This window comes from Scylla paramamosain, unplaced genomic scaffold (genome assembly GCF_035594125.1).
Source record: "Scylla paramamosain isolate STU-SP2022 unplaced genomic scaffold, ASM3559412v1 Contig11, whole genome shotgun sequence".
Lineage (NCBI taxonomy): Eukaryota > Metazoa > Arthropoda > Malacostraca > Decapoda > Portunidae > Scylla > Scylla paramamosain.
In genome coordinates, this window is record NW_026973676.1 from 839,176 (window position 1) to 865,000 (window position 25,825).

Sequence of the window (25,825 nt, forward strand, 5' to 3'; positions counted from 1 at the left end):
GAGAGAGAGAGAGAGAGAGAGAGAGAGAGAGAGAGAGAGAGAGAGAGAGAGAGAGAGAGAGAGAGAGAGAGAGAGAGTCTTGGAATTATAAAGTTGGCAGCAAAAACAATGACAAAATTTTCAAGTGTCAATCAACATCTGCATGCCATCCAATCACTGTATCACTTAGCCTTGATCTCGGGTGATTAAAAACGATCACAAGGAAAACAATAATAATTTAGTATTACCCCTTAAGAAAATTGCAGAAACAAACCTATCACTCATGTAAACTCACTCATGTGCTTCTTCGATGGACCACATGCCCCTCCTTTTTTTATTTATTTTTTGTTTATTTGTTTTCATGATTTATCTAAAGGATAATAGCTAGATATTATTACTGTTTCTTTATTCATATATATATATATATATATTTTAAATTAGCTTAGGGCAAAGCTGACCAAAAAGGTGATTACAAATATTTTTAGTGCAAAATTTTAGGTGATGGCAAGATTTAAGGGTGCACCATTAAAAGAAGGAAGGAGGCAGCAGGCACAGCTTCTACATCAGCTATGCATACACCAACTGCAGTTACTTGGACACACTGCAAACTGAATGCAAACTGAACACAATTCCAACAAGATAGAAGCAAACATTCTGACCACTACAACATCATACTTCAAAGGTAAATATTAGCTAATAAATTCTGTTCCAACTTTTGCATACTTACATTTCTCAGTGACCAGTTTCTCTAGAATGAGTCCATAGAAACCCTCCAAGGAAGCTTTGAAGTGGGTTGTGCTGGCTTTGCTTTCTGGTTCAAATATCCTGGAAAAGAAAAAAAAAGCAGTCAGGTGGATCTGGTCTCTGGTTCAAGGAAAATCAGTTCATATCAACTAACTCTGGTTTCTGGTTCAAATATCATCTAATGGAAAATAAGCTATCAGCTAACTTTGGTATCTGGCTCAAATATCATGTAAAGGAAAAAAGTATCAGTCTTGCACCACTGAGAAACACTGACTGATAGAAGAAGTGTTCAGAAAACTTTACACCCACAATGACAACTGGAGCAAGGTTCTTCAAAGTAAGGGAGCCTCCCTGCACTATGCACAATAACTGAGCATGTATAACACCAATATAAGTATGGTTGGGTGGCCATTTTTGCTGTGATATCAAAGCACAGAGCACACCACCTCCTCGGTTTGGGTAACCCAAATCACCCGAGTCACCCAAGTCATGCAAAGAGAGCGTCCAGTTGAGAACTGGGTGACCCGGGTAACCCAAGTCACTTAACTTAACGCACCCCTGGTCTCTGACATGGAAGCTGTGGCCATTCCAGGGAAAATCAGCAAAATACCTCATCAGGTCCCCCAACTAGCAGAGACAAAATGCCAGAGGCACCTCTGCTTAGGAGGATCCTGAGGAGGGATTGGAGCAATAGAACAAGATGCAGATATGAGACTGTGATTGGAGGAGCCCAATGGAGAAGAGAGGATGACAACATAAGCAGAAGGATTAGAGGTCAGGAACAAACACATAACTAACAAAACACATGTTTGAGTGCAGCTCACCTCTCCCACTCCTGAGCAGCCTGACCTCCTGACAGTCACCAAGTCAAAAGCAAGGTCAGCAGGGTTCCTGAGGGTCTGGACCATGAGGTGGGGGTGTCCCAGGATGGTCACCAGCTGGGATGCCTCAGACAGTGGAATGGAGATGTTTACAAAGTTATCCCATGAGTTCTCTGTGAGTTTGGCACCACAGGAGCAACACAACACATAGTCTGTGAGGAACACCAGTTGTTAACACCACCCAGGAACACCACCACTCACCAGTAAAAAATCATGGTCAGTACTCATTATCCTAAGAGACATTCTATTTTACCAGTCAAATACATAAAGTCACCCATGACGCACCTTCAATCACCAGTCACCAGTCACACTCCTCAGGCACCACTCATCAATCAAGATCCTCATCATTACTCACTATCCTAAATGACATCCTAAGTCACCAGTCTACTCTGAAATTCTTAGTCACCAGTCTCCAGTCAATAGTTAATAGTCTGACATTCTTAGTCACCATTTTGACATTCCCAGACGTCAGTCATCAGTCCAGTGATTATTACTATGACTGTCACTTGAGACCCTCTTATGAACAGAATGCATGCATCAAAATGTCTTCATGTGAAACGTCACTTAGTGCAGAAAGGCATTAAAAACATTTTCAATTTACAGGAAAGATTCACATGTAAGAGCAGGAATCAAAGATGAACATGAACACGCTTTACAAAATACTGGAATGGTAGCAATGTTCCCTTCCACAGTAGGTTGACCAGGTAATGAATGTGTTACACAGGCTGTGATATCATTCCATCATACAGGAAATTCTTTACAAAAGAGAGGACTTTACTTTGGAGAATGCTTCACTAAATATAATGAGCTCATTACTCTCACTTCAAAAGCCAGTGAGGCTTATTTCGTGAAAAGACAAAGGCAAAAATTCTTTCATCTATTTAATTTACTTAAACTAAGATAGAAAATATATTCTGTCCTTTTTCAGTAACAATAAGAAACACTAGTCTTTAGTAATTCCTAGTGAAGGAGAGTCACTGCACTACTACTGGGACGACTCAACCACAAGAGGCGTCATGATTCCAGTTTTCATTTTCAATATTATGTTTCATTTTCAATGTTATCCTTGACTTGAATTATTGCTGACATATTTTGTTTCCAGAAGATTTAATACTCCGTTTTCCTGTTGATATGAAAAAAAAAAAAACTGTTTGGGGAAAGTTTAATTAATATGGTGATAGAAAATATCTTAAATATATTTGAGGAAGTGTCAAGAACATTATGAGAGCACCAGTCAGCAGCCACATTAGAAGGGAAAGAGGCTCAGGGTATGACTTCCAGATCACCTCGGCCTGCACTGACTGTAAATATAGCAGGATTTATATCCCTACAAGACATTTAACCCTGTAAGACAACTATACTCTATTCAAGAAATTTATAAATACATTCCCTCCTACTAGGTGGTGGCATGTCAGGCTCTGGACTCATCTCTACTGGCTGATGACTTCCTGGGCCATGGTGGAAGGTTTACCCTGAATTTGGTGACTTCCAGGCACTGTCTTCCACAGCCTCCCACAGCCCAAACACCTCAATAATTCCCTTATTAATTATTACACCTCCATAATTTCTTCTTGATATCTTTTCCCTAGTCTCTATAGAGTCATTGTTCTTGCCAGCTCTCCTCCAAGCATAGTCATATATATTTTCCTTTGACAATTGTTTCTGTCTCAAGTCCTTCCTTACACAGTCTATCCATATAAGGTTTAGTTTTCCTCTTGCTCTCCTGCCTTGCACCTCTATCTCCATCACACTTCTCCTGACATATGACTCTTTCCTTCTCTTCACATGGCTAAAACACTGCAGCCTTTTTTTCCTGTGTCCTTTGAAATATCTCCACTAGTTTTACATTTTCTTCATATCCAAGCTCCAAATTATTGACCCATGTATCTATCTGTCCATCTGTCCATATACCAGGTTGGCAATCCCACACAGGGTGGCCCAGACAAAGCACCATCCGCTCATACACACATCATTCACACTCTTAGTCCTATCAGCCCCTAATGGAGAGGGTATTCACCTAATATAGTATAAAATAACTATAACAATCTCAGTGTTACATAATCAGTTGGCTTGGTGCTTCAAACACAGAATATTAAACCAACAGGAATGAAGGAGTAAATGAGATGAAAAGATAATGATAAAAGATGTCTCTACTCTCTTCCTCCCTCAGGTCTTTACTTAGGGGATATAACAAGGATGACATGAGCAAAATCCTTAGGTTCAGTGATCAGGATAGGTCAAGAAATAGTGGGTTCAAGCTTGATAAAGCTAGCTTTAAATGAGATACAAAGGAAAAAGTTTTCAAATATAGTGGTTGATGAATAGAACAGACTCAGTAATCTGGTTGTTAGTGCTGAGTCGTTAGGAAGCTTTAAAAGAAAACTAAACAAACTTGTGGAAGGGGATGATGGGTGGAAATAGGCAGGCATGTTTCATACAGGCATTGTCATGTTAAGGACTGATGGCTGCCTGTAGCTTCCCCTATTTTCTTATGGCTGTTAATGTCCTGTCAATATGGAGCTTTTAAAAGAAAACCAGATAAATTCAGGTATGGGGATGATAGTAGAAATCAGAAGGCATTTCTAACAGGAAATGCCAACTGTGGGTTGATAGATCCTTGCAGCTTCCCTTGTATTCTTATGTTCACATGTACTCACCCTCCATCCTCTTAATGTTGTGAAGGAGTTCCTGCAGGCGAGACTCAGCATTGGGAGAGTCCATCTTATTCACCATAAGGAGTGCTGGCTTACTCAGCAGGTCAGGCGAATACAGCTCCAACTCCTGTGTGTACAGGTGTGGAGGAGTAACTACAAAGGAATATAAATGAAGGAAAAAGAGCAGCAGATTTCTTGGCCCTTATGAGACTTTGTGGTAAGATGCAAAGGAACAGGAAAAAAAGAGCAGTGGATTTCATGGGCATCATGACGATGCCTGCGACAAGGTACAAATTAACTCAAGAGGTAAAAGAGTAGATCTGTTGGCCTTTTTTTTTTTTTTGCGGGAGAGGGATGTTTGTCATAAACTACACTAATTAAAGTAAAGATGAAGACTGTGTGTGTGTGTGTGTGTGTGTGTGTGTGTGTGTGTGTGTGTGTGTGTGTGTGTGTGTGTGTGTGTGTGTGTGTGTGTGTGTGTGTGTGTGTGTGTGTGTGTGTGTGTGTGTGTGTGTGAAGTGTGTGAGTGAGTGAAGGGTAAGTGCATGACAGGCTGTCCCTGTGATGTCATGCCTTGGGGCAGTGGTTTCCAACCTTTTTGAATTCTTGCCCCCCCTTCATTAAATGACAAGTTCCCTGCACCCCCTCCACTCTGGTTTAAATACTGCTATTTACTGTCATAGTCGGCACATGTCAGAGATAAAAAATTATACAGTACATAATTATGTATGTATACCAATTATGTATTCCATCAGAATCAATAATGTTGACATATAATCATCTACTAAGTAATTTTTCTACTTTATGAAGTGCTTACGCCCCCCCTGGCAGCCCTTCGTGCCCCCTTAGGGGGCCGCGCCCCACAGGTTGGAAACCACTGCCTTGGGGCATCATGCAAACTCTGAGACACTGGTCTGGAGACAGGATGAGGCAGGATGAATCAACCAGGAGAGGGTTTCACAGGAGATCACGTCTTTGTCAGGACTCACAGAAACATGAGTCTGACATGTTACCACTCAGGCCAAGGTGGTCATCATGACCCGAGTGGATTTTGGTTGACCGACTGTCCTGTCACTGCCACAAAGACTCGGCTTCCAACATGACTCAAACTTTGGATCACAAATTCACATCCATGTGTTTACCAGCAGGGTGTGTCTGACATCCCCAAGGAAGCCACAAGCCAGACACTCATTGTAGGCTAGATGTCAACACTGTACAGAGTTTCCCCAAGTCATGATAGAGTTCTGTTCCAACATCATGTCATAAATTGATAAAAACAGAATCAAAACTAAAACATTTTGTCCACATACAACCATAAATGCACAGAATCAGTATTAAGAGCACTAGCAAATAACTCTCCTATTAGTTAGAAATGAGAGTAAAGCTGCCAATCAACACAACACAGCAGCAAGTCAAAACTGTAAACACACAGACATCACATTCACCCAAAGTTCCTCAGCCCCACACACCCCTGCAGGGCACTGGGCACCCACACACTCACCTTGTTGACCAGCATGACATTCTCGGTGGGTGAACGGTATGGCTGTTTGGGTGACAGCCGGAAGCTGTTGACGTCCACCACAAAGAGGAGGAAGTGTGTCTACTCCACGTGGTGCAGGAAGCAGTGCCCCATCCCCACGTTGGCCCAGGCGCCCTCGATGAGTCTTGGCAGGTCAGCAATGGTCAGCCGCCACATGTCACTGTACTCCACCACACCCAGGGTCGGCTGCAGTGTCGTGACTGGTGGAGGGAACAAAGTAGTTAGAAATTTAAATGAGTTATTTCAAGAAAGCAGCATAAATATGTACTACTACTACTACTACTACTACTAATAAAAATAATAATACAGATTTCATTGAATTATTTTTTTAAATGCTTCTCCTCTAATTAATTCCTGTATTCAGTTTTATTACATGCCACTAGTCATGTTTATGAAGCAATCACTTGTACCTAAAAGAGTACTTTCTACATAACTTTCATGAGCCCAAGACAGATTAGCAAAGTAGAGGCATGAAAAATATTCATAGTTGTTGGGAATGGTTCTATGTTTCCTTGAGCAGGCTGTGACTCACAGGCAGGAGATGAAAATGATGAATTGTGTGCACTATGGCAATACTTCTAGCCTGAAGTGTTGGTGACAGACAGACAAAACATATTCATGGACAAAGAGAGGTGGAGAGAGAGAGAGAGAGAGAGAGAGACGGAGAGAGAGAGAGGACGAGAGAGAGAGAGAGAGAGAGAGACCGAGAGGAGAGAGAGAGAGGAGAGAGAGAGAGAGGAGAGAGAGAGAGAGGAGACGAGAGAGAGAGAGAAGAGAGAGAGAGAGAGAGAGAGAGTGAGAGAGAGAGAGAGAGAGGGTACATATAGTGATAAGGACATGAAACAGTTAAACTAAAGGCAATGAGCAGTGCAGTCAAAAAATCAAGCAGACATGAGACAGAGCAAAGTGGAGATGATAGTGAACAAGGAGAGAGAGGTTGCAGAACACTCACAGGGGTAGCTGGCCACCCCTGGGTCTGGCCCTGGAGATGGCCCACAGCAGTGTGGACTTGCCAGCGTTAGGGAAGCCCACCAGACCCAACATCGGCCAACAGCTTCAGTTCCAGCTTCACAATGTGTCCCTGTGGATGCGGGAACATAGGAACATGAGAACACATCATCTAAAGGGGTAGTGCAAGAAGCCAGGCAGGTTTGTACATAGTTTTTCTCACCTCCACAGCTGCTAACTTTGCACAGGTGCCTTATATGTCCCATGCACATTGTACATTTCACAAGTATGAGAGGGGGTTTCCATTTCAAGACACTTGTCCTCCAATTATTGATGATCCTTTTTGACCTCTCTTTAGGGACTGGCATTCTAGTGAGCCTTTTTTTCTTTTTTAACCTTTTCTTGCTGTTGGCCAGTGACCCACTTACATAAAAACAAATCAATCAATCAATAAATAAGCCAAGGAAGTGCCAGTGTTCCTGATGCCCCACCAGAACCCACCTGTACCTTCTGCCCATTGTACTGGTTGCTGGGGTTGCCGCCCTGCCCACCTCAAGCCACCAACACCCTGTCTCCTGCACAGTTTATCTCACTTGAAAAAAATAAAAATAAATAAATAAATAAATAAAGGAAGAAAAGATAAAAATCACATCTTAACTTAGGGAAATATTTCTACTGATTACAGCTTAACCATCCTACACACACACACACACACATATATACACTAACAACTGATTACTGAGTCCATTCCATTCATCCACCAGTCTATTTCAGAACCAATTCTTTCCTGTCAATAAAAAAAATTCTCCTAACAAGAGATCAAAGAGAAAATAAAGACAGGGTGAAAAAGGAAAAGGGTGAGAGTGCCATCAGGAAAAAGGTGAGAGTGGCATCCTCACCCAGCAATTTCTGGTGCTGCTCGAGCCAGACGGTGGTGCCTGTAGGGACAGGAATGGTCAGCTCAGCGCCAGCCTCCCCACAGATGCGATACTTGCGACTGTCCATGCCAGCTGCCCCAACCCACCGCTGGTCTGGCCGAGCCTTGCGCAGCTTCAGCAGACTGTGGCCTGTGAGGAGAGACAGACAGAGAGAGCAGGGTAAGAGGGATATGGTCTGTGAGAAGGAGAGCAAAGTGAGAAGTGGTCTGTGAGAGGGAGAGCAGGGTGAGAAGTGGTCTGTGAGGGAAAGCAGGGTGAGAAGTGGTCTATGAGAGGGTGAGCAGAATGAAAAGTGGTCTATGAGAGGGAGAGCAGGGTGAGAAGTGGTCTGTGAGAGGGAGAGCAGGGTGAGAAGTGGTCTGTGAGGGAAAGCAGGGTGAGAAGTGGTCTATGAGAGGGTGAGCAGAATGAGAAGTGGTCTATAAGAGGGAGAGCAGGGTGAGAAGTGGTCTATGAGAGGGAGAGCAGGGTGAGAAGTGGTCTGTGAGAGGGAGAGCAGGGTGAGAAGTGGTCTGTGAGAGGGAGAGCAGGGTGAGAAGTGGTTTGTGAGAGAGAGCAGGGTGAGAAGTGGTCTGTGAGAGGGAGAGCAGGGTGAGAAGTGGTCTGAGAGGGAGAGCAGGGTGAGAAGTGGTATGTGAGAGAGAGCAGGGTGAGAAGTGGTCTGTGAGAGAGAGAGCAGGGTGAGAAGTGGTCTGTGTGAGGGAGAGCAGGGTGAGAAGTGGTCTGTGAGAGGGAGAGCAGGGTGAGAAGTGGTCTGTGAGAGGGAGAGCAGGGTGAGAAGTGGTCTGTGAGAGGGAGAGCAGGGTGAGAAGTGGTCTGTGAGAGGGAGAGCAGGGTGAGAAGTGGTCTGTGTGAGGGAGAGCAGGTGAGAAGTGGTCTGTGAGAGGGAGAGCAGGGTGAGAAGTGGTCTGTGAGAGGGAGAGCAGGGTGAGAAGTGGTCTGTGAGAGAGAGCAGGGTGAGAAGTGGTCTGTGAGAGGGAGAGCAGGGTGAGAAGTGGTCTGTGAGAGAGAGCAGGGTGAGAAGTGGTCTGTGAGAGAGAGAGCAGGGTGAGAAGTGGTCTGTGAGAGAGAGAGCAGGGTGAGAAGTGGTCTGTGTGAGGGAGAGCAGGGTGAGAAGTGGTCTGTGAGAGGGAGAGCAGGGTGAGAAGTGGTCTGTGAGAGGGAGAGCAGGGTGAGAAGTGGTCTGTGAGAGGGAGAGCAGGGTGAGAAGTGGTCTGTGAGAGGGAGAGCAGGGTGAGAAGTGGTCTGTGTGAGGGAGAGCAGGGTGAGAAGTGGTCTGTGAGAGGGAGAGCAGGGTGAGAAGTGGTCTGTGAGAGGGAGAGCAGGGTGAGAAGTGGTCTGTGAGAGAGAGCAGGGTGAGAAGTGGTCTGTGAGAGGGAGAGCAGGGTGAGAAGTGGTCTGTGAGAGAGAGCAGGGTGAGAAGTGGTCTGTGAGAGGGAGAGCAGGGTGAGAAGTGGTCTGTGAGAGGGAGAGCAGGGTGGGAAGGAAGTTTGCAAGCCTCATTCCCTGTCATAACAGTGTTTAAATGCCATGCCTCACTTCCTGTCATAACAAACATAGTCTCTCTATGTCACTTCCCATCACAACAGACACAGTGTCTCCGTGCCTCACCTTCCTTCCCCTCTACATACACGTCACCCCCTGCGCCACCCACTCCCCTGAGGCACAGCAGACCCATGCCCCCCACTCCACCCCGCACGTGCAGCCGCAAAACATCCACAAACTTGCTGCATACGCTCTTCATCTTATCCCAGTGCTCATACCACCTGGATGGGAAAACTGCTTTAGGAAATTGCTATAGGTACATTCCTATATTTTCTGGAGCAGAGTAAGTAAAATATATTGTTATTGGTATCTTTCTACCTTCTCTGGAGTAAAAAAAAAGAAAAAAAAAAGTAAAATCTATCTATTTATCTATATACAGCAGCAGCAGCAGCAGCAGCAATAATAATCTATCTATCTTTCTGTATACCAGACTGGTAATCACATATGTAGTGGCCCATACAAAGCAACACACACACACACACACACACACACACACACACACACATGGACTGCAAGAGAAGAAAACCCAGTTAAATCTGAGAGATGGAAAGGAAGGAATTGGTAAGGAAAATTATTACAATGGTCCAAGATGAGGAACAGGGACTGGAACGAGAAGTGGAAGAGGCACATAGAATTGGAAAATATAGTGAGGGAGGTAAAAGACCATTAAAAGTGAGAATGAGATCCCAAGTTGCAATACAGCAGATCCTAGTGAGAATCAGGAAGCTGGCTGAAAGTTCAGAATACAAAAATATTTGGGTAAAAAGAGATATGAACTTGGAAGAAAGGGAAAAAGAGCAGGACCTGAGAAATGAAGCTAAGGAAAAAAATGACAGAAGGACAGAGACTGAGAAGAGGAAATTTTATTGGAGGATACTAGATATGACACTGAGGAAATGGTATACTTGGGAAAGGGAACAAGTACTGAAAGAACCACAGCAGCAGACGGAAAAATTACAAGTGGTGGGGAAGCAGTACATTAAGAGTAATTTATACAAACATAGATGGGTTACTCTCAGGTGTACTGGAAGTGAGAGATTACCTGAAGGAAAGTAGACCAGATGTGTTGTGCCTAACAGAGACAAAGTTAAAAGAGGAAGTCCACTTAAGCTTTAAGGAGGAGAGATATAATTACTAGAGGAGAGATAGAGAAGGGAAAAGGAGAAGGAGGAGTACTGATAATACTTCGAGATGATATATATGTGGAAGAAGTGCAACGTGGAGATGGTATGGTGGAGGTGATAGGTATAACAATCAGGACTAGTGGAAGAGAGAGGAGGAGGATCATATTAACGTACGTGCCACAACACAAGGAAATGCAAAAGGAAGTGTTGAAGTGCCTAGACAACATGATAAGGAAGGACAGTAAAATACTACTAGTGGGAGACTTTAACCGCAAAAATGTCAGCTGGGAGGAGATGGAAGTTAATGGAAATGCTGGCCAGATGGAGTGAAGATACGCTACAGTTAGCTATGTTGAATACAATGGACCGATGGGTGGAGGAATTTACAAGATACAGAGAGGAGGAGGAACCATCAATGCTAGACCTGGTGTTCAAAAAAAAAAAAAAAAAAAAAAAAAAAAAAAAAAAAAAAAAAAAAAAAAAAAAACAGAGCCCTGTCCAAACATTAAATGCTTAATCCCAAAGGGAAAAAGTGACCATGTGGTGTTAGAAGTGGTACTGTAAGACTGGGAGGTTCTAGCATGTAAGGAGGATTATAAAAATGGGAGATTAAATCACGCAAAGACAAATTTTGCAGAGTTAAGAAAATTCTTTGGAAGGGACTTACGGAAGGCATGAGAGTGCAAGAGAAATATGAAACATTCTTGAAGAAGTACAATGAAGGTGTGCAGAAGTATGTACCTATATAAAAAGTAAGGAGGAACAAACATATTTGGTATAATGCCAGATGTGCATAAGCTAAGAAGAGAAAGGATATAGCTTGGAAAAACTGAAGAAGCAAAAAAAAAATGAAAAGAATAGAAAGCAGTATAAGGAGGCAAGGAATAAATATTTTAGAATAAGAAGAGAGGAGGAGAAACAACTTGAAAAGGATGTGGTAAAGAAATGTGAAGAAGACCCCAAGCTTTTTTTTACAAGTATATTAATGGAAAGATGATAAACAGAGAGACCATTGACAAGATAGTAAAGGGAGAAAGGATATATCAAACAGTGGAAGAGATGAGTGAAATTATGAATGAGAGTTTTAGGTCTGTGTTCAATGTGGAAGCAAATTTTATAGAACCAAATGAGGAAGTGTGGTGGGAAGGGTTACAAAAAGTCTTGGTGCAAAAACATGAAATTGGCAAATTGTTATGAGAGTTGCATGTCAGGAAAGCATTGGGGCTTGATGAAGTATCAGGCTGGACACTAAAGGAATGTAGAGAACAAGTGGTGGAGCCAATTTGGGATGTGATTAACAGCTCACTGATAGAGGGAAAAGTACCAAAAGAGTGGAAGAGAGCAAATATAGTGTCAATACACAAAGGAGGAAAGAGGACTGAGCCACTAAATTATAGACTGGTGTTGGTAGCTAGTGTTATAGGCAAGATCTGTGAAATAATGATCAAAGAAAAGTGAGTGAAATACTTGGAAAAGAACAAAGTTATAACAAATAGACAATTTGGTTTCAGAAGAGGAAGGTCATGTGTACCAAATTTACAGAGTTTCTATACAAGAGTAATAGATGAAGTACAAAACAGAGATGGGTGGGTAGATGTAGTGTGCTTGGACATCAAAAAACTTTTGATAAAGTTCTGCATAAAAGATTATTGTGGAAGAAGAAACATATAGGAGGACTGAGAGGGAAGAAGAGTCAGTGTTTGAGGGGCATCAAGAAGAACAGTCTTCCACATAGAACTGTGAATATCTGGAATTGCTTAAATGAAGAGGTTGTTAGAGCACCAAACATGCAGAAATTTAAGGAAATGCTGGATAAATATAGCTATGGAGACAGGACACTATGAGCCCTGCTCAAACCCTATATTACACACACACACACACACACACACACACATCACTCACACTCTTAGCCCAGCCAGCCCGTGGTGGAAAGGGACAGTTTCATGGACCATCCTACTACACCCCAGGAGGTTAGGTATAGCACAGCTGGCCATATATCTTTTTACTTGTCCTAAGAACAAGCAAAAGGTTTATACAGTTCAGTTCCCTTACCATCTAATAATGCAGTAAGTAATGCTTTTTGGCTGATTACTATCTCAGAAATAATACCAAATTCCATAACTAGTTGGGTCTATAGTTGTGAAAAGGACAAACTAATACCCTGAGTTCTCTTAACTGACATGATGTTCTAGGGACTTGTGGTGAGGCCAGACACGTGAAGGTGTCTTGGCCTCCAGTCTGAGCAGCCACTCTCTCTTCCTTCACAGAAGACCTGCTTTTGACACCAGCGTACAAACACCACTCCACTCCAACACTCGGACAGCCTCACCTATGGTCTGACCCTTTTATCCTCAACATTTGGGTATTGTCCTTTCTGGGGATTTCCCGTCCTGTGGTGCTGCTAAACTTTACCAACACATACCTTATGTCAGATACTTACTACTACAACATTAAATGGAGTTGTAGCATATATACACTGTAATGATATAAAAAAGTAAGTTAATGTAATATATGTCTATTTTTTAGTGAGAACTGCATTGTGTTTTGCAAACACCACAATACTTGGCAACGTTTCCTCCAGGTGTTGTCACGTTTCTTTGAGTGACTCAGAAAGTCTGTCAGAGTGACCTGTCAATCCACTGGTCACTTCCTCTCACACAGCATGTGAAAAGAGAGAGAGAGAGAGAGAGAGAGAGAGAGAGAGAGAGAGAGAGAGAGAGAGAGAGAGAGAGAGAGAGAGAGAGAGAGAGAGAGAGAGAGAGAGAGAGAGAGAGAGAGAGAGAGAGAGAGAGAGAGAGAAAGTTGGAAGCAAGGTTATCTCTGACACTTAGGGTCTAATCTGGTAATTTGCCCATTAAAAAGTCTGGCAGTGCCACAGGCTGGGAAATTCCCAGAAAGGACAACACATAAACACTCAGGATGAAATGGTCCGACCCTAATTAAGCCACAATGTACTCACTGAGGCCTGTAGGGCAGTTAAACCACTCAGTGGTATCTTAGTCTTAGTGTGTATCATCCAGAGTAAATGTATTGTTTCTATAACCAAGGACTCTATCCCATAGCAGGAGTTTTCCCACATGGTACACAAAGCTACACCAATATCACCCTCTTGCTCACCTCATATCTTTAAGAGGATGAGGTGCAGACAAGAGCCGTGTCTGCTAACACTGCCACACGCTGCATCGTGGGAGCAGACCAGCTCAGGCTTGATGCACAGACAGCAGACTGGACTAAGCTTTTCTCCTCACTCCCTTGCTCTTGAATGCCTGTAATAATAATGTATGCTTTAATTAACTCTTTCAATAATAATTCAAAGCTTTAAGTACAATACATAATGGGAGCAAACAAGCTGAGGCTTAATGTGCAGACAGCAGACTGGACTCAGCTTTCTTGCTTATTCCCTGGCTCTTGAATACCTGTAATAATAACATGTGCATTAATCAACTCCTTCAACATCAATTCCAAACACTAAACACACTGCATTATCACATTACAAAACATCTGGATTAGTACATACTACTGGACTAAGCTTTCTTCCTCACTCCTTTGCTCCTGAGTGTCTGTAATACTGTAATAATGTAATAATATGTACAGTAAAATCCCTCTCATCCGGCAGCTTTAAGTATCCGGCACATTTTTCCCCAAGCCTTAAAATCAATAAAAAATCAAGGTGTACTCATAAAATCAATTAAAATTCCCGCGCGAGGCATACTTTGTCCCCTCGCCACCAGAGAGCACTGCTTCACGCCACCCGCGGCCCACTACACTGTGTTTACTCAGTGACTCAGACCCGCGTGTGCACTGTTTATCGCCTGATGCCTTCATCATGCCTAAAGTTGTAGAAAAGAGGAAACGTGTTGTGCTTACACTTAAGCAGCTGATCAGATCAGCTGCTGATTAAGATCAGCTGATCTTTGTTATGGTAGGATGCGTGAGTGTAGGGTGGTGATTGTGTACATAATTTCACTTCTATTCAAGTATCCAGTAATATTCAAGTATCTGGCATGTCGGCGGTCCCGTTGATGCCGGATAAGAGGGATTTTACTGTACCTTAATTAGCTCTCAGCTCCAACCACTTAGGGCACTGTGGACAATCTCTGCAAGCATCAACAAGGAAAGAAAAGAGTAGATTTCAAAGTTATATCCAGTATGATGTTTAGAACTGGCTGTCACAAACAAGACAAAAAGAACTTGAAAATACATTTATAATATTTAGATGTGACTGTCACAAGGTAGAGAAAAAACAGAATGGATTTTCACATTTCTAACCAGTATAATGTTTAGATGAGGCTCTCACAGGATAAACAAAAGAATGAAAGCAATAGATTTGTAGTTTTCTGGCCAATATAATATTTAGTAGTGGGTGTCAGAAGAAAGAGAAAGGAATTAAAATAATGTATTTTCACATTTCTATTAGGTATAATGTTTAGATGTGGCTGTCACAAGGAAGACAAAAAGACTAAAAAATAGATATTTAAATTTGTATCCAGCACATTATAACATTCAGCTGTGGCTCTCTCAAGGAAGGGAAAAAAATAATGAATAGATTTTCACATTTCTGGCCAGTATAATGTTTGGAAGTGGGTGTCAAACAAAATAGAATGTCTCAGGGAAGAAAAATATGTTGAATACCAGTGAAGGGTGAATGGAGTGAAGGAATACAGGAATGGGCATGGGGAGGATCAAACACACCATGCAATTTGTCATGTAGAAAGACTGGCAGGAAACAAGATGACTACACCCCACATTAATCAACTCTTTCAACAGCAGTTCACATGCACTGTATGTAGTCATTGCATGCATCCACAATGTAGAGAAAAACAATTTTTTAAGTGAATACATCCTCAAATTCCTAGCCAGTATAATGCTTAGATAAAGCTGTCACAAGACAGAGAAAAGAATTAAATAGATTATCAAATTCCTAGCCAATATAATGTTTAGATAAAGCTGTCACAAGAGAGAGAAAAGAATGAAATAGATTATCAAATTCCTAGCAAGTATAATATTTAGATAAAGATGTCAGGAGAGAGAAAAGAGTTTCACATTTGTAGCCAGTGTAATGTTTAAATGTGGCTGTCACAAGAAAGAGAAAAGAATTACAGGAATAGATTTTCACATTTATAGCCAGTATAGTGTTTAGATGTGGCTCTTATAAGGAACAGAAAAAAATTAAAAGATGCTAAATAACAGAAAAGAGTTAATGGTACAAAGAAATATAGGAGTGGTCAAGAGCAGAATCAAAGACAGCCTTCTAATTCATCACACTGAAAGAATGGCAGGAAGTAGGATGACCATTAGGCACACTGTTAAAAGCATTCTTCTCTCATCAGGATTATTTTCAAAGATCACAGAGATGATTAGCTGGGTTCAATATTTTTTTCTCTCTTTATCTATCATTAGGATCATGACATAAGCAAAAACATTAAAAATCAGGATGGATTGAAGCCCCAAGAATAGTAAGAGAGAGGAGTGAGCCTCTTAACATAGCAACTGTTTACCAGCAGCAAGTATTGTAGATACGGGATGAGAGATGAGGGTTGTGGCCTGGCTGTAACGGTGTGTGGCACATGAGCCTCAGTCCTACCCAGAGATCAGTCACCATGAACCATGAGCTCTTAACGTAAGGGAGTGGCTGGCTGGACAGCAAGATAACTCCTCAAAACCCTAATAACTTCCAGCAGCACCAGCGCACGACCCTGGGCAAATAACAGTGAAAGACAGGGAAATGTGAGTGATTATTAGAGACAAGTGATCTCCTTGGAAGGAAGTTATCACCCACAGGGATCAGTTTTGCCCCTAATTATGTTTGCAACATATATGAATGACATGAATGATGAATCAGTAAAAGTTTCTTTGCCTACAATGCTAAACTCATGAGACAAGTGAGTGTACAGGACAATTGTGAAATACTGCAACACCTTAATAAAAATTGGAAATGGAGCTGCACATGAGAAATAGAATTCAATGTCAACAAATTCAGTGTAATGGAGTTTGGAAAGAGCAAGCAAAGGATTTCAAGGGAATATAAACTTGAAGGAGAGATTATACAGAAATCAAAGTCAGGGAGATCTCTAGGAGTATTCGTATCAGACAACACGTCACCTGAGAAACACATAAATAAAATTGTTGGAGAGACTTACAAGCTAATGAGAAAAAAACAAGAGTGGCATTTATCCACATGGATGAAGAAAGGGTAAAGAAAGTGACCATCACTCTGATGAGGCCAAGGCTGGAACATGCAGCAACAGTGTGCTCACAAAGCACAACAAATAACATCCAAGTAGCTTTCAAATAACATCCAAGTAGCTTTCAAAGAAAACATTACTAATTCCTTGGATCCCACACATTACTTTTAACTTATGCTTGGCCTTTCTCCACTAAAATACAGATAAACTGATTTTTTAAAGAATCCAGCATTTATTTTTCCTGTGCACATACATTAGCTGCCCATCATAACATTCCACTGTGCTGCCAGGCTGCCTCACTCACCTGGCATGGCAGTACTGAAGCAGAGATGCAGCACTGGCAACTCATACCACCAGGGTGCAGGACCCAGCCAGGAGGGACCCACATTCACCATAAGTGCCCAAAATTTCTTAATCCTCTTCCCAGCAACACAAAATCTCTTCCCCTCCCCAGCAACACAAAATCTCTTCCTCTTGCCAGCAACACAAAATCTCTTCCTCCTCCTGTACAGCAATACAAAACCTTCTCCTCCTCCTCCTCCTGTAATACCACCTTAGTTAATAAGATCCTAATTTTAAGCGTATATTTATCACATTTTATTTTTATCATATTCAGTACAATATAAATTTAGTCCTAACTGGATTATTAATAAACCATTTATGATTATTATTTGTCAATGCATCAGTGTAGCATCAAAACATTACTACACCCTGCCTGCTCATGTTTGTTATCAACAAGGAACACAGGTCAGTCCTTTGCTCTGCCAACATTACTTCCATGGACTGCCATACCTGCACATTTGACAGAGAGAGAGAGAGAGAGAGAGAGAGAGAGAGAGAGAGAGAGAGAGAGAGAGAGAGAGAGAGAGAGAGAGAGAGAGAGAGAGAGAGAGAGAGAGAGAGAGAGAGTTAGGTTAGTTTAGAAAGCCAAATTCCAGTGATTTTTGCTTCTCCATACGAAAATTTAAATTTCTTTCTCGTGGCTGTTAGACGGTTCACGTTTTCTAATAATACTGTTGTGCCCACCCCTCACTCCGGGCGGGCGTCTTATCCACACGGGCACAGATCAAGAAACTTGAGCAGCGGGGCCTCAAATGAGTCACACTATAAACGCCGGGACAACACACACACACACACACAGAGCTTAAGAGCATCGCAGAGGATTGCAACTGAACTGACAGCATCGCGGGGACAGACATCACTCAATCATCGATTGGAGAGAGCACACATCCCCCTGGATAGCTCCACCGTTCCTCGCTGCCTCCCCACTCTCACGGCTACCTGCCAAGCACCGGAGAGGCAGAAGCTCACTGAGCACACATTCTGGACCGAATAGACAGCGATAAAGGCGCCACTGTGTACCGGAGCTCTCCCTGACCGGTGAGAGCTCGCCCGGCGGGCGTCTCGCCATCCTCTCCCTTCCCTCTCCTTGCTCCCAGCCCCCTACATAGCCAGACCACGGTGAGCGGACCCAAGACGTCCCCGAGAGTGACCCTCGGGGGCTAGGGTGGACCCGCTGGATCTGACCTTGTAGGCTGCTGGGTTAGCCTCCTTCTTTATCTCATCTTACCATTTCCTTTTCCCTCCCTCAGAGGAAAACTGGATAGGGTTAGGTCGCGGGGCAGGGCCATTGCGACGGCTTCTAGGAGCCGGGTGGCTAAACTGCCCCTGCATGGGCAGGCATCTTCATTTATCTTTCCATTTTTAGCTGTGGTATTTTGTCGGGCTACGGCCCCCTTATAGGATTATTCTTCCCATGTAAGCATTTTTCATTCTGGAACAATGCCTAGAGTTAAAATAAAATCCCCAAACAGCAAGGACTCAAGAAGAACCAGCTGCCTCTTGGAAATACTCTCAAAGAATGGTGTATACATTACCAAGTTGATTCCATTATCGGACGGCTATAGTATAATCACGGGCTCAGAAGACGAACAAGACAAGATTTTCAAGCAAAAGACCGAAAACGAACTCAAAGGTGAAGGCTTTCAAACTATCACACCACCAGAACTCAAGGCAAGCAGATCTGTAATTATTCCAAGCACTGAAAATCACATCTACAAGAACAATGAAGCAGACATCCTTGAAGAAATCTATCAGAATAACACCTGGACCACGAATAGTATCGATTCTATTTTCAAATTCCCAAACTCAAGGACATTGAAAATTACATTCAAAGAGACTTCATATGCCAAGAAAGCCCAGACAGATGGCCTAAGACTATTTCAGATGAGCATCCCTCACTATAATATAAAACAAGAAGTATTTTACAATATCACCACTTGCTTCAGATGCTACGAATTAGAAGATCATTTCACAAACCAATGCAAAAAGCCAACAGACTACAAAATCTGTTCAGAATGTTCTTCCACCTCCCACACCTGGCGTGAATGTCTAAGCCTCAACAAAAAGTGCCTGAATTGCCAAGGAGCCCATCGCACCTTAGCAGCCAAATGCCCCATGCGGAAGGACATCATAAAAAATAAGAGAACAAACAGCAAGCAAAGCACAGCCACATACAGCCAAATTACAAAACAACAATTACAAACCCCCTCAAGCCAACAACCTAATACATCCTCACCAAACACACCACAACTAAGTAACGAAATGTATGCCAAAATCTACACCTGCATCATGCACGCCCACATGCACAACCTGGGTGAACCTGGAAGCTACAACACTGAGCTAAACAACATGCTAGCTATGAACAGCTTGCCACAAATAAAAGCTCCTCCTAACCCTCCTTCTGCCAAAATAATAAACAAACTTCCTCAAGTAAACAGCACCTCACACACCCCAAATACCAATGACACAAACAACCTTCAGAATAATACTCCTGCACCACAATCCAACCAAAATGAAGAGTCAGTGCAGACAGACAACACAGCAGAAGAAGAAGCACATAAACCTCACCCAAGCAGCTCAATAAAACACAAATCAGACAGACACAGATCAAGATCTAGGAAACGAGGAAACACTAAAAATAAAATAAAGTCTACAGATATTGGACTAACAATCTTCACCCCAGAGAGCATTGGCCTTCCAGAATCAACCCTATCAGGAGATGAAATATTCGAGCTAATTTCAAACAAAACCTTCACTGCAAAAATAGAAAGCTATGACATAGACTATTTCAGAGTAATTGAAGCAATTAAAGATGAAAAAATAGAATACGTAAACTGCTTCAAAACAATTGCTGATGATCTGTACAAAAAACTAAGACCAGGGAGAGAAATGTTGCGTTCACCTCCAGACAGACAAGAAAAAATCAGGAAAAACTCACAATAGTTCACCATGTTAAACAACACTATAAAAGTAATCCAACATAATGTACTACACTGGAGAAAGCGTAAATTGGAACTTAGCAATACATACAGAGAACTAAACCCAGATATAATTCTGATAAACAGCCACTGCCAAACAAACAACACCCACATTAAAATCCCTGGCTACAGATGCTACCAAAAAAACACACTACAGACAGCAAGTGACGGAACAGCCATAGCAATAAAACATAATATCAAACACAAAGTCACCTCTGACTTCATATCTGACATAATAGCAATTCAAGTAGAAACACTCACAGGCCCGATAACTATAAGTACATTATACCAACCACCAAGTAGGGATTACATACCAACCCCCGATTTTACAAAACTCTTCAGAAAAAGACAGCCAGTTTACATGATAGCAGACTTAAATGCAAACCACCCTCTTTTTGGCTACAATCACACAAATACAAAGGGAAACCAGCTTCAAAAAATGATAGACAATAGACTAATCCAACATGTCGGCCCTCACTTCCCGACCTTTTTTACTAGAAACCGAAGAACAAATCCAGACATAATCTTGTCAAACAACAGCACCTACCATAACTACCACATTACTCAGGGACCCATAACCACCAGTGATCACATCCCCATCATCATGACTATATCCTCCTCACCAATTCTTATTCCATCACCAGCAAGGAAAAACCTCAAAAAAGTAAACTGGGAAAATTTCAGCGAAGAAATTAACAACAACATGACAATTCCAAATCTTCAAGAAGCAAGTCTAGAAGAAATAGACCAAGAAATAGAAAAATGGTACAAAGTCACAAAAGATGCAATAGCCAATCACATACCCACAACTCACTTTAAGCAACTGCCTTCCCCAACACACAGTCACAACACAAAAAAGATTATAATCAGTTACAATACGATGAGACAACATGCAGAAACACACGGATGGACAAACCAACACTACACACACTACAAAATTCTACGTACAATTTTACAAGATACTATGACTCGAGAGGCAAATGAAAGTTGGAGCAACACAATAAAAAAGACAGCAGATGTTTACCACGACCCAAAAACATTCTGGAAAAAAATCAAACTACTCTGCGGAGAATCAGAGCCTGAACCACATTACATACTTAATGGTAACAACAAAAAACTATATACACCAATTTCACAAGAAATAGAGCACAGAAAAATCTGGGAAAAGGTTTTTGGAGACGAAACCTCAGACACAGAATCAGACTCAAACACTGAAGATGATAATGACGAAAACAGACCTGATGTGCACACCTTCCTAAGGGATAACTCATACAGAATAACCCCATTTAACACCGCAGACTACTCCCGCCTAAATACCACACCATTAGACCAAGAAATAACTCCTGAAGACGTGAACCATACAATAAAACAAAGTAAGAACACAGCCCCAGGCTATAGTAATATAAATAAAATAATTTTAAACAAATTGCCCACAAAAGCAATACAATCGCTAACAAATATATTCAATGCTTCACTTTCATCAGGGTATTTTCCCGATATTTGGAAAAAATCAATAATAAAACTTATTCCTAAAGCTGGCAAGAACCCACATAAACCAGAAAATTATAGACTCATATCCTTACTCGAAGTGCCTGGAAAAATCTTTGAGAGAATCATCAATTCAAGGATCAAACAATTTATGGAATTGCACAATAAATACAACAATAATCAATTCGGATTCAGAGCAAACAGGGGTACACACCAAGCACTTGCATTAATAACCGAACAAATAGCACAAAACAAAAGTGATAAAGGACATTGTCAAGTAGTTCTCAGGGACATCTCGAAGGCTTTCGATAAAGTATGGCACTTAGGGTTAAAATATAAATTGCTACAACTAAACATCCCAATCACCATAAAAAAACTCCTTTGTGATTTCCTGGACGATAGATCAGCACAGATTAAAATAAAAAACTACACAGGGCAAATAATACACTTACATTCAGGAGTGCCACAAGGCAGCGTATTATCACCTACACTCTTTACCATATATACCAGTGACATTCCTCAACCAAGACATGGAATCAACATTGCATATGCAGACGACATCACGCAGATAACAGGTTACCCAGGAAAATCCAAAAACATGATTAAACTCATAACAGAAAGAGAAATTAAGACTGTAAATGAATTTGAGAGAAAATGGAAAATCAAGACAAATATCAACAAATTTACCCCACTACACATAGCCAGCAAAACAAAGACACCATTGAATATAGACGGGAAGATTATACAATTCTGTGAAGAAGGAACAAGCCTAGGCCTCACAATATCAAATGCCTATATTTCCCATGTAAAAAAGAGAAAAGTAAAAGCAGATGTTGCCCTAAATAAACTATACAGGCTAAAAGGACTCCCAGATAAAATAAAAACTCACTTGGTTAAAGCATTAATTATACCCATACTGCAGTACCCACCTGTTCCCCTACATGCAGTGAGCGACAGCCAACTTAGCATACTGCAAAAAGTACAAAACAAAGCTCTGAGATTCGCCACAAACCAATATTATCCATACACAATGACTACCGAAGAAATACATATGCACACCAATACTAAGCCACTAAACATTTTTCTACAGGAACAAGCACAAAAAATCTGGCTATCCTTGGAACGCATGCAAAACGACACCTACCTAAAACTTATAGAAAATAAAACACACATACAAAAATATCATAGATTCTACCCCAGTAGCTTAGAAAAAATACAACAACCAATCTCACCTAAATACAAATAATATCAAAATCAACTGCCTCAGACCCACTCCCTGTAATACACACCAACAAGTGCTTACTCGGTGGGATATGCGCGCGTTCCCAGGACTCTCCACTTCCATTCCGCGCCCTGAGTCGCCGGGACGGGACGTGTAGTCAGTTCAGTGTGGTTGGGAACGGTCCCACAACGTACTCGTATATCTTTCCCCGTCTCGGCGAGGGGTTTGGCTCCGGTCGATGCTTGCTGCAGCCGGCTGCGGGGAAGGGAGATATCACATGGGTGCTGCGGTGTAGGGAAATTCTCCACTGAGAAACCTAACTTATCAAACTCGCGTCACACTTACTCTACTCTGCGCCCTGAGTTGTCGGGGCGGTATGTTAAAACAGGTGGAGAGTTAGCTCCCAGTAAAACCACAGGACCCGCCCTGGCAAGGGGAGGTACATCCCAGTCTATGCTTGCGGCAGCTGGCAGCGGACGGAGTGACACACGACAATGACTTACAGCGTAGTACCACACTTGCACGAACAAGTACACAGATACACTTATAACACCTCCACTCACACAAGCACATCCCAGACAACAAAAGCAACCTTCTAGGCTGGGGAGTCTAAACCTAGATACATAAATGAAGAAGCGAGCCACACAAACCAACATTATGTAGTCACAAAAATAGCAACGTGGTTTGCCCACAAACTTTTATTTCTTACTTTCCTTCTTTTATTTCTTACCTTTTCCTTCAGCAATAAACACTCTTAAATTACTTCACCCATCTTTACTTTACTTAGTTCAGTTCAGTTCACACACACACACACACGAGGCCGGGGCACAGCCGGGGCACAAGGGAAAACACGGGCACTACTTCCTAGGTTTATCGACAAATCCTCCGCAAGTACACTGCTTTACAAGTTTACAGGGACACCACAAGTCTCCCAGGGCACGACAGGCACTCAACAGGCAGGGAAACACTTACAAAGCAGGCAGGCACAAGCTGGCCTCCTCTCTGGCCACGCGTCTCCCCTCTCTCCCTGTTCCCGCCTCTCCCAGTGTTGCCAACTCCACAGTGCTGCCACCCGTACCCATACCCCTGGTGTAACAATACCGAAAAAAAGAGATTGAGACGTGTCTCAATTCTGTTTTCATCTGACAGATACACTGGGTTCAGTTAAGTTGGGCTAGGCTAGATTAGGCTAGATTAGGCTTACAAAAATTTCGTTCTTTAATTTAATTGGTCATTCATTTTATATATATCATTATTTTATTTATTAATTTTATGTAAGAGAGTCATTGATCAATGGCAACGAGAGGCAGAGAGTTAACTCTTGCAATTGAGAGGAGGACAGAATAGTGGTGATTGATTGAGAATACTGGTTAACTCTTGCATTAGAAAGGTGGACAGAATAGGGGTGAGAGAAAGAAGAAAGTCTTGTGCATGTGCTTGTGATAGCGAGAGAGAGGCTGAAGACAGTCAGAGAGAGAGAGAGAGAGAGAGAGAGAGAGAGAGAGAGAGAGAGAGAGAGAGAGAGAGAGAGAGAGAGAGAGAGAGAAAGGGGGGAGGGTAGGAAGAGGAGGAGGAGGAGGAAAATAAGAAGAAAACATGCCCCGGGTCTATCATTTTTGTGAGTGACCTTTACCAGACAATGGTGTGAAAAATTAGTTATCAATTTCTCCAACTAGTAGTACCTTATTGATTCACCTCTCACCTACCTAATAATAATAGTAATAACAATAGTAACAATAATGATAATAATAATAATAATAATAATAATAATAATAATAATAATAATAATAATAATAATAATAATGACAATAATAATAATGATAATAATGATAATAATAATGATAATAATAATAATAATAATATAATGATAATAATAATAACAATAATAATAATAATAATAATAATAATAATAATAATAATAATAATAATATTTTTTTGTATTTTCACTAAAAAAATATTAATGTATTATGTATGGTATGTATACAATGGAAACACACACACACACACACACACACACACACACAGACACACACACACACACACACACACACACACACACACACATAACAACAACAACAACAACAACAACAAAAACAACAATAAAATGCAATGAAAATATGCTACTACTACTACTACTACTACTACTACTACTACTACTACTACTACTATTACTACAAAATAATGAAATAATATATATATATATATATATATATATATATATATATATATATATATATATATATATATATATATATATATATATATATATATATATATATATAATATTTTTTCTCTCAAACAAAATAAATAAACAAACAAACAAGTAAATAAAAAGAATAATAATAAATTTTCTTTGTTTGTTTACTGTGGTTGAAGTGACGTGGGATTTCAAGGGTGTTTTTAAGGTTCTAGTGTTAGATTAACAACATTTCTACTTTCCAAAGGCCCTAGTTGAAGTTACAAGGGCTTTTTATGGGTGTTTTTAAGACTCTAGAGACAGATTAACAATATTTCTGCATTACTAACAGGAGAAACACTCTTGAGAACCCTGCTAACTGTATTTAAAAGGCTGTATTTCTGTGGTTTTCAAGGGTGTTTTTAAGGTTCTAGTGACAGATTAACAACATTTCTGCATTACTGACATGAGAAACATCCTTGAGAACCCTGCTACCTGTATTTAAAAGGTTGTAGTTGAAGTTACTGTGGTTTTCAAGGGTGTTTTTAAGGTTGTAGTGACAGATTAACAACATTTCAACATTCCTAAAGGGAGAAGCACTCTTTAAAAGGCTCTATTTGAAGTTATTGGAATTTAAAGCACAAAAAAATAAATACATAATAAAAATAATCATAAAAACACTCCCAAACACACCCAAACAACATTTCTACATTCCAAACACCCTAGATGATATTCCAAAGGTTTTTTCAAGGGTGTTTTTAAGATTGTTGTGACAGATTAACAATATTTCAGCATTGGAGACTTCAATGTTTTTCAGTACGGCGTCGCAACTGCTCGTGATCGGTCTTGTCTCTTTCGTTTGGAGTTATTTCTGATTTTTGGTATGCGCGTTTTTTAGCGGAGAGACAATTCTTCATTTTTGAGTTTTGGTTTAATTGTTTTGCCCTAAAAACACGAAAAAATTATATTGAAAATGTACGAAAATCACTTTTTTTTTCTCTCTTCCATTTTCTCTTTTCTTTTTCCGCTCAAGCGACACGTTCCAGAGGCAGCTCAATACAAAGTGACAGGGAGAGAGAGA

General features: G+C 41.2%; 1 protein-coding gene across 5 annotated transcripts in view; it reads right to left on the reverse strand.

The window, feature by feature from the left end:
• LOC135097010 (putative uncharacterized protein DDB_G0281733) overlaps positions 1-23,672 on the reverse strand; it is a 31,599-nt gene extending 7,927 nt beyond the window's left edge. For 2 of the 5 annotated variants that reach the window (XM_063998777.1, XM_063998778.1), the window contains exons 1-4: positions 5,760-5,990; positions 4,262-4,385; positions 1,548-1,756; positions 707-804 (exon numbers count right to left, since the gene is read on the reverse strand). In XM_063998777.1, the coding sequence (XP_063854847.1) occupies positions 796-804; positions 1,548-1,756; positions 4,262-4,385; positions 5,760-5,774 (357 nt within the window). In that variant the 5' untranslated portion in view covers positions 5,775-5,990 and the 3' untranslated portion in view covers positions 707-795. Of the gene's footprint in view, positions 1-706; positions 805-1,547; positions 1,757-4,261; positions 4,386-5,759; positions 5,991-13,470; positions 13,620-23,540 lie in introns of those variants that run through there. The other 3 variants (XM_063998774.1, XM_063998776.1, XM_063998775.1) reach the window with 2 other exon arrangements.
• Positions 23,673-25,825: the final 2,153 nt, after the last annotated feature.